Here is a 10,690-nt window from a genome sequence, read left to right as displayed (position 1 = left end):
CCAGACTTTGGTATAAGTTATAATTATTCAAAATGTCGACCCTCTTTGGGGGAGTTACCAGAAGGAGTGATCCGATATACTCCTTCTTCACAGCAGATCTTGTGTTAGTAGAAATATTGCGATGTTCCGAGTTTGAAAGGAATAGGGTGCACATTTCGCGTTTAGCAAGCTTCATGGATATTCAAAGTTTTACCCATTCTGTGGGATATACCAGAAGGAGTGGTCCGATATATTCCCATTTTCACACTAGAACTTGTATTGGGATGTGCAAAATTTGAAGACAATCGGACTCTTAATTAAAATTTATAAGAATTATGATTATTCATCCTTGTGAATGAGGTACGTGATGGAGTGGGCCGACATTGTCCATTTTCGCACTCGACATAGCACGGATACAAATATTAGTTTGGACAGAATGGGATGATATTTGCTTGTTCTATATGGTAAATTATTTTTTGTTATATTTTTGAGGGGGAGGTGCCAGAAGGAGTGGACCGATATTGCCCATTTCCGAACTGGATCTAAGTTTGACAAAAATATTACGATGTATTATTTTTCGCTCAAATCGGATACTCCCTTCCAGAGTTATCGAGCGCACCAGCCAGACAGACGGACGGACATCGCTAGATCGACTCCAATTATCCTGAAACGGATTTAGTCCAAAGATACCAAGGGTCTTAAACCGTTATTCCGATGAAGCACGTTTTGGCCATATCAAATATAAATCACCCAAATATGCTTAGTCCAATTTTGACATAATCATTATTTCGGCTGGTATCTCACGAATAAATGCTATGCCCCAATGTTGTCTTCCAATGCGTCAATTGAATCGGACTTGTCTGTATAGACATAAGATCTAACATAGCCCCATTAAAAAATAATCTAAAGGCGTAAAATACTTCGATTTAGGAGTCCAATTGGCCGGTGCCGAACGTGAAATAAAGTGTTTACTGAACTCGCCTTTCAATAAGTCCATTGTTTCACTTGCTGTGTGGGGTGCCCCCGTTTTGTTGAAACTACATATCATGCAAGTCAAGCTCTTCTATTTTGGGCAAAAAAAGTAGTAGGGTATCATCTCACGGTAGAGCCCACCATTCACAGTTACGTTACGACTGTATTAAACGGTGATTTTTCTGCAAATTTTGCTAGCATTTGCAATTTTTTTCACTCCAAAATCGATAGTTCTGCTTATTTACGTATCCATTTATTTAAAAATTGAGATAAGTCGCTGAATAAAAATGAGGGCGCAATGAGCTTTTTTAACAGAGCACAAGCTTTGATAATAAAATTCAATGCTTTGCAAGCGCTTTTCGTTTGTAAGATGTTAGACAGTGAAACAAACCACGAGCGTTAGCTGTTAAAACCAGGGTTGCAAAAAATATTATATTTAAAAATTATCCCTTATAGAACAGTGTTTGGCTTGTTTGTTCGGGATACCATAGTATTTTGTTGTTGCAAAATGGTCAGGCTTAATCCCTTTAATTGTTGTTTTTATAAAAACAACGTTTGTTTATTGGTGGAGAACGATGGTAATGTTTACCAGGGGGTAAGGCAGGGAATACCTAGGTTTCGGAAAGAGCCACCAATCCTCATCAGTTCCCTTGTTTGGTGGCTCTTTCCATTTTGCAACAACAATTATCCCTTATGTTGTAAGCTTTTCATAAAAAAGATTAGCATATTTTCGTATAGCACCCAATATAGCGAAATGGACTGAATGGATTGCAATATTCAATTTATGTTTCTTCTTGTATAAAAAACTTCCCCAAAATTATTATTTTCATGTAGCACCTATTATGCCAGTACATCCTGTATGACTCTACTTTTCAATATTATTATTCATTTCCAAAGCTATTATTCAACTATATTGTCATGTTTTAGTTTTCCATATCAAAACTTCAGATTTTGGGATGTAGAGCTAAATTTCAAGTCTAATTTTCAACCTTAATTTGTTATAAAAATAATTAAAGATCTTTGTATGTTTTGATATTTTGTATATATTTGTTATAAAATACTTGTTTTATTTTTCGGTATATACACTTATTTGCAATTAAGGTTTATGAAAACTTCCCCAATGTGGACACTAATAATGGCTTATAACAATATAACATGCCATATACTGCCCCCATAGATATTTAACAGTATAAATATATACTCTTATCAGCATAACAAATAAAAAAAACTTACTGAAAAAATATCTTAGCACTACATAGGTTATAATATAACAAATTATATTCCATTTGATGAGCATTAATACGTCTTTCTGTCAACACCAAAGTCTGTTGTAATTTCTCATTTTCATTCTTTTGTAAGGCTGCAGCATTGGTGTTAGACTTGGATGTGGTAACATTCGATTTTTGATTAATTTCCAAGAGCATCTCTTTAATTTTTCTTCGTTCCGCCTCAAAACGTTCACGAACTGTTGTAAACCATTGTAGCGAATTAAAATCACCAACCTGATTGAGCAATTTCAAAATGTAAGCTAAACCCACAGCAAAGCCATCATCAAACAGTACAGCTTCTTCGCGATCTTTTTTGTTAATTTTCGATTTGACTGTCAACATATATTCGACAAAGTTCATTATGAGTGGAGGTACAATGAGAAAGAAGTTGCGCAAGTGTAGATTGTGGGGATTACGGAAAAATGGTTGAAATGCATCCACAAGTAGCTGGAAAGGGAAACAATATTTTGTAAATTCGCAGAGTTTGTCCAAGCAATTTAAATACTTACCTTAAAATAATCCGTGCTATCAGCAAAACTATTGGCCAAATTTTGAATATTTGTTTCAAGATTCTCTGCGGCATTTTGCAGAACTTCACTTAACTCCTGATTTTTACATTTTTCAACAAATTGTAAGTTTTCATCAAATTTTGGTAAATATAAGCTGGCACTATAGTTTGCATGAATGCTACCTGAACGTATCAAACGTATGTAACCCATTGCATTCCCTAAAAATCAAAACCAGAATTTAACAACTAAAAAATGCTATGATATTGTATCACTACTTACCAACATGAGTAATAACTTTCCGAAATAAATCCATATACGTTTGCCCATCCTTGGCCAGGCCCAGTTTACGTATATCCTTATTAAATGCATCAGCTCTTTCGTATGAATACAGTGGATATTTATCCTGTTGCTTACATTCGGCAAACGAACGCAACTCTTTCATGAGTCTCGACTTGATTTGTTCATCATAAAGAAATTGTGAGAAAGTATAAAACTTTTGTCTTAAAAATTGATATGTAAAGTTAACTGTTGTATTTATGACACCAGTGCCATGGGTACGCAACGAATTGGCCACGTGCCGTATACCAATGGTATCCAAATGATTATTATTGCTGTGTTGTTCCACGAATATTTGCGAATTCATATTGTAAACATAGACACTGACAAATACATGAATTTTACGCATTATTTCCAAAATATCAATACCCTGTTCCAGTGTCTGGTTGGGTAGATAATCTTCGACCGGATTCAAGTGTAAACGGTTATTTGCCAAATGTCTCATTTGTTCATAGGTTTTCCAGTCATGCAGCGAAATTGTGGTAAGATTATAAAACATTGCACTTAAATAGTTTTCAATGTGATCTTTCAATATCAAATAGTTGCCATTAACTTCAATGGGGCAGACATTTATCAGTTCCTTGTAGTTATTAATGCCCTGCTCAAAAGGATTCATTTTTTCCACTTGTAAATTGACATGGACCTCTAAACGCAGGAATATTTCTATTTGAGCACACAGCTTGCTTACGATTTCGGAACGTAAATTTTCGAATTGGGATTTTTGTAAGTCTTGTGAGAGTTGAGAATTTTGGAATTGTAGCAAATTCAGGCGATCATTGCATTCACTGGAAGCCTGAACAAGATACTGGAAGAAAAGAGAGAGAGAGAATGAAAATTAAGTTCAAATCTCTTTTAACTGCTAAACCTTCTTCAAAAGACAATATCATTCTAAAAAAAAAAAAACAGAAAGAAAAGTCAAAAGTCAGGCGGGGCCGACTATATGATACACCACTACACCACTTTGCATATTTAATAGAGCTCCCTTAACAAAAGAATCCAATCGAAAGAATACCATCAATACAACATTTGGCTTTAGATCAGTTATAGTTTGGTTTCAGAGGGAACTAATGTATGGGAGGCATATCGAATTTTGAATCGATTTTCACTAAATTCGATGGAAACATTTTAATCTTTTATGACAAATAATATTGCTATAGAGTGCATGATATCACTTCGAGAAGGTTTATTTAAAAAAAAAAATGTTTCGGAGCCGAATTTGTGCTGATATTAGCCATTATTTGCACAATAAACCTGAAATCGGATTAAGGATATACATGGGAGCTATGTCCAAATTTTAGCCGATCTCCATAAAATTTGCAAAGGTATTTCCGAGCTCTATAAGACATCTGGTACCAAATATCATTCTTGTCGAATATATATTACAAATGTGAGGGACTTAAACATCAAATCGGATGAAACATATATATGGGAGCTATAACTACATCTGAACCGATTCTCACCAAATTTGATGTACTTGCTTCTACACTGAATTCGGTCGGATTTACCAAAATTCAGGACATTTGGACTGATATTGGCCATATGGCGCGCAATAAACCTTACATCCTTAAATCTGAACCGATCTCGATAAAATTTGGCAGATGTATTTCTGGGCTGTAACTGACATCTGATGTCAAACATAATTTTTGTGGGGTGCATATTACGAATGTGGGGGACTTAAACACCAAATCGGATGAAACATATATATGGGGGCTATAGCTATATTTGGATGTACTTGCTTCTAGACTGAATTCGGTTAGATGTGCTAAAATGCAGGTCATGTGGGCTTATATTGACCATTTGGTCCACAATTAACCCGAAATCGGTTGAAGATATATATGGGAGCTATATCCAAATCTTAGCCGATTTCGATAAAATTTGGCAGAGGTATTCCTAGGCTGTATCTGTTCTCTGATACCAAACATCATTTTTGTGGGGTGTATATTACGAATGTGAGGGACTTCAACATCAAATCGGATGAAACATATATATATGGGAGCTGTAGCTATATCTGAACCGATTTTCACCAAATTTAATGTGCTTGCTTCTAGACATAATTCGGTTAGATGTGCCAAAATTTAGGTAATTTGGACTGATATTGGCCATTTGTTGCGCAATTAACCCGAAATCGTTTGAAGATATATATGGGAGCTTTATCCAAATATGAACCGATCCTGATAAAAATTGGCAAAGGTATTTCCGATCTCTATAAGATATCTGGTAACAAATATCATTGTTGTCGAATGCATATTACGAATATGAGGGACTTAAACACCAAATCTGATGAAACATATGTATCTGATCGGATTTTCTCCAAATTTTATGTACTTGCTTCTAGACTGAATTCGTTTCGATGTACCAAAATTCAGGACTTTTGGACTAATATTGGCCATTTGATACACAATTAACCCGAAATCGGTTGAATATATATATGGAAGCTATATCCAAATATACAACGATCTCGATAAAATTTAGCAAAGGTGTTTCTGAGCTGTATTTTATATATTTCTCCAAATATCGTTATTACAGAGTGCATATTACGGCTACGGAGGACAAAAATAACAAATCGGATGAACAATATATATTGAAGCTATAGCTATATCTGGACCGATTTCGATCGAATTTGGCATACTTATTCGTTTGGTGCACAAAAAAGGCAAATCGGACGAAGATATATATGAGAGCTACATCTAAATTTTGACCGAATACCTCCAATTTCAATAGGGTTCGTCCTTTTGCCAAACAAATAGTTGGGCTAAATTTCAACTCAATCGGGTAATAAATACGACCTGCATTTTGTTCACAAGAATGCATGGACGGACGGACTGACATTCATAAATCGACTCAGAAAGTGATTCTATGAAGATCCTCAAAAGTAACAATGGGTCTATATCGTTTCCTTTTGCCTGCTACAAGCAAATGCACAAAGACTTAATACCCTGACCACCTACTGGTGTAGGGTGTTTTAATTTCAGTTCTGCTTTCCTGAAGAAGTAAAGTTTGAAGAAGCTTTAGTGTTTAAATTAAATTGTCAATACTTACCTGAAATGAATGAAAATCCAGCTTTTTGTCCACAACTTGTTTCAGATATGCCCTCAAAATGGACTGATGCCAGTATAAAAATGAGGTATCACAAATCTCTCGGATATGCCGCTGAAAATCGCTTATCATTTCGATGCGTTGTATGAGAAGACGGAAACGCTCAAATTGCTCCATATTTAGAAACTTGCTATTACCATTGCATGCCACATCGAATGCCAATTTTGCGACTAGTATACGGGTTTTGCTGGGCGGACCCAAAAAACAACGTTCAGCTATTTTTATGGCCGACAGAGCATCGACACCCTTTTCCTTCAATTTCGAAGACAATAACTTCTTTTTGCAGGCATTGAGCAAATGTAGGACTTTATACTGGAAATATTGTGATATGCAATGTATAATTTTACTAATATTTGTTGTGTGATTGATGAAAGTCAGCTGGATCATTTTCAACATTTCCAAGAGTTTACAAACTACCATCAGAGTTTGTTTGGTCATGGGTATTTGCAGATTCTCATGACAACTAACTACACCTTTTATCATATAACTTAAATGTCCTGCCATACGGATACCTTCCATTAGCATTTGAGCCAATTCTTTGAATTGTTCTATACGCAGTTCGAATGGTCCCAAACTTAAGGCTTTGTTTATTTTCAATGTCCACAGGGTGATGTCACCACAATAAATACGGCAATCTTTGGTCAACTTTGGTCCATGTAATTGAAGAAATATTTGCTGTTGTTTCCTCAAGTCCATTTGATTTTTACCGTGTGTCTTTACCAATGAATAGGCATTTCTTGTTAGAAAATCTGTGGCGGACCATGTTATGTTGCCAATTAACATAATGGCATGATATTTGGCATTCACTTCAATTAAATGTTTTATAGATTTTGCATCAACTTGCCCGCAAAAATCATGAAATACCACACAGAATGCATTTGTACGGATTATGAGGTGAGTATTTGTAAAGGTATTCAATTCACTGGGATTGGTTTTATCCAATTCATTTAGTTGCTGTTTTAAATACTCATTGAATTGTTTATTCAATTGACCCATGCCACGCGATCCGATTTTCTCCTTTAAACTGAATGTTGTGTCGAGGAAGTGCTATAAAAAAAGAAAGCATATTATGAATCAGTGGACAATTAAATTAAAATCTAAAAAACAAAAAAAAAAATAAAATAAAAAAGCAAGTAAAATAGTGTCAGTCGATTTTACCGACAGATATATACCGCCAGCCTTGAGTTATGATTATTCAAACTGTTGACCCTTGTTTGACAATATTGACCACTTCGTATCTGACCTAAGACTGATACAAATATTACACCGTGCCTGATTTGGACTATATCGACTACTTCCTATACTTTATATGAGATATGTGCAAATTTTTGGAAAATTTGGAAATATGCGTGAGGTAACAGATATAGCGGACCGAAGTATTCCATTTTCATACTTCATCTAATACAGATAATGAAATCTTTATAACAGATCTTGTGTTGATGGAAAACTTGAGATGAATGGAATCGGATGTTAATTTCGTGTTTATGAGCTTCATGGATACTCCAAATGTTGACCCTTTGTGGGGGAAGGACTTGATGGTTTGGGCCGATGTATCCCATCTTTACAGCAGATATTGTATTAGTAGAAATAATATGAATTGTGAAATATGAAGAGAACCGAATGATTATTTCGGATTCTTTAATCATTTTGGTTATTCAAAACTTCGACCCTTCGTGGAGGAGGTACCAGAAGGAATGATCCGATCTCTACCATCTTTATAACAGATCTTGTATTGATGGACAAATTGAGATGTACCAAGTCTGAATGGTATCGGATGCTAATTTCACGTTTTATGAGTTTTATGAATACTCAAAATTTTGACCCTTTGTGGGGAAGGTACCAGAAGGAGTGGACCGATATATCCCATTTTCATACCAGACCTTGGGTTAATAAAAACATTTTAATGTGTGTAGTTTGGATACAATCGGACTCTTACATCACATTTTATAAGATTTATAATTATTCAAAATTTTGACCCTTTGTGGGGCACCACACCTGACCTAGAACCGATGCAAATATTGGGATTCACAAAGTTGAAGCAAAATAGGATTCTCTTTTCTCTTTCTGTGCAGTAAATTCTTTTTTTTTGACAAATTTGACATTTTGTTTGGGAAGTACCAGAAGGAGTGAACCGATATTGCCCATCTCCATCTCCAATATTACGATGTACCAAGTTTGGGTCAAATCGCCAGACAGACGGACGGACGGAAGGACATCGTTAGATCGACTCCGAATGTCCTGAAACGGATTTGGTCCAAAAAGACCTAGAGTCTAAAACCGTTATTTCGATGAGGCACGTTTTGGCCGTGTCATATGGCTGAGGGTATAAGATGACGGGTAGCTAATTTTACCACAGAGTCTATGAAAATCGTATACTAATCTTTTAAACGTTTTCCCATCAAATATATATCTCTAACTAGTTCATGCCTACATCTTGTCTCGATGACCTTCCCATAGACTTGCGAATGGGATAATTTCCAATAATATGAGTTAGTCATTCTTTTAATCAGCATTTCCTTAGTCAATTCCATTATGATGGAGCACATACCACGGTTCGTGAGAAAATTTTAAATAAAATCAAAATATATGTCAAAATAGACTACCATGGCAAAAAGGTACCACTAGAATTTCAGGATGTATTCCACAACCTTATGTACCACTAATAAAAGATTGCTGGGTAGACATTATAAAGGTCGTAAATTTATGCTTTGTTCCAGAACCTGCAAGAACCTACTAGTTTAGCAATTTTTATCGATGTCATAAAGAGAAAATCGGTTATCGTAGTAAAAACTTTTATATACTTGCAGTCCATTAATGTTCTTATTTCAATTTTAAACAACATACTCAATGTTGCAGGAGAAATACTAACCACCCTATAATATTTTAGGACTAATGTGGCTTTCTAGTTTGCGAATACAATTTATATTTGTATGTCTAAAATACATCCTCCAAGGGGAACTTACTGTCTGATCCTCTATTATGCTTCAAAATGAAATTTACCCTACCATGCACTCAAATGTTTAGTGCAAATGCTATAATACCATATCACGTAGTTCTATATTTTAGTATGAGTCCTCTCAATTCTCGGTAATATTTTTGATTTCATCCATTCACGGAAAAAAAGAAGTATTCATTAAGCATTTTAATAAGCATCTATTATTGGGTACTTACACGAAATATATTACCGCTGAATATGAATTCCAGTTCGTGCAGACAAGTCTGAAGGCCATTCAATTCGGATTTGGAGCAATTTTTCCACTGGGTTTGACTGTTGGACAATGTTTCCACAGTTTTCTTATACACCGGCCAATAGCGGGTAAAGCTTGAACGTAGTAAAATCTCATCGAATATCAGGATGGTGTGAAAAAGCGACGACAAATATTCACAGATGTGCTGCAGGAAGAAGAATACACCTTGATTATTAACAATAATTGTAATATAATGAATGGGTACAAATTGGGAAACTTACCGTTAATTTCATATTTACAGTACTGACTTTATTTTCGCTATCCAAAATGGCACCACACTGGTGCAACAGGTTATTGCCCAAGACAATGCAACGTTGTAGAAGGAAATTGACTTTACAAAGAAACTCCATGGATTCACTCATTTGCAGGAGTACATTACTGTGGGTCAAACTATTGTTTTGTTTGGTCATGTCAATGCTGTACTCATCTCCCGAGGCATTGGAATTTTGTATTGTGAGCAGCAATTCCTCATCTTTGTACAAAAGTTTCGTTTGCATTGATTCCGCTTCTTGGTTGATGTAGTCAATTTCGGAACACAAATGACCCACAGTCAAGAGGATCTTGTTCAGCACCCTCTCGGACTCTAGTAATTTTACCAAAGACAATTCTTCCTTATTTGCAGCATAATTGATTTGAACCACTGGCTGTTTGAGTAGGGGTTTCTCCTTGCCATCATGTTTGTTTTTCTTTACAAGATCTCTCAACTTCTTATCGTGGTCCTCCAAAAATACACCATAGTTTTTCAACTGTTCTTCAGCGGATGTAACTAAATTACGAAGATATATTAGCAACATTCATTGAAATTAGAAAACTTCAAATATTTCCTTACTTATAGTACTTTGATCCATAGTTTACAACGCCCAAATACCCTAGAATCCATATACCGACCGACTGCATCCAAATCTCAAATATCACTGAGCAGAGCTGCCACACCTTTGACACTGCGACTTGGCAACTCTAGAGCGAAAGGCGACATACGAAGAAAACGCAACAAAGATGTGGAATCAAAACAGAAACATAACAAAACAAAAAACTAGTAATTAGAGTTACTTAGATCGAAAATGTCAACAATGAGCAGAGCTGCCACTTTTTGTTAAAAATCGTGGAACATCTGTTATTTGTTAACGAACAAATTCTTCTTCTTTTTCATTGTAGTCTCGCTGAACTACTAACTTTTCAAACGGCTTTAGAGTACATATTAATTTTGAAATATGTTCTGATATTAAATTTATTTTTCTCATGACTGAAAAATTTCTTGTTCTATACGGTAAATTATTTTCTA

General features: G+C 35.3%; 1 protein-coding gene across 1 annotated transcript; it reads right to left on the bottom strand.

Annotated features, from left to right (window-relative positions):
• Positions 1-1,970: 1,970 nt before the first annotated feature.
• LOC101894478 (WASH complex subunit 4) lies at positions 1,971-10,389 on the bottom strand. Its single transcript, XM_005178182.4, has 7 exons — positions 10,238-10,389; positions 9,630-10,174; positions 9,332-9,553; positions 6,104-7,207; positions 3,008-3,869; positions 2,729-2,946; positions 1,971-2,666 (listed from the first exon to the last, which is right to left on the bottom strand). The coding sequence occupies exons 1-7, from the start codon at positions 10,254-10,256 to the stop codon at positions 2,181-2,183; spliced, it is 3,456 nt and encodes a 1,151-aa protein (XP_005178239.1). The 5' UTR covers positions 10,257-10,389; the 3' UTR covers positions 1,971-2,180.
• Positions 10,390-10,690: the final 301 nt, after the last annotated feature.

Source organism: Musca domestica, unplaced genomic scaffold (assembly GCF_030504385.1).
Source record: "Musca domestica strain aabys unplaced genomic scaffold, Musca_domestica.polishedcontigs.V.1.1 22, whole genome shotgun sequence".
NCBI classification, from domain to species: domain Eukaryota; kingdom Metazoa; phylum Arthropoda; class Insecta; order Diptera; family Muscidae; genus Musca; species Musca domestica.
Note: the sequence above shows the minus strand (reverse complement) of the source record. Positions and strands in the feature narration are given on the sequence as shown.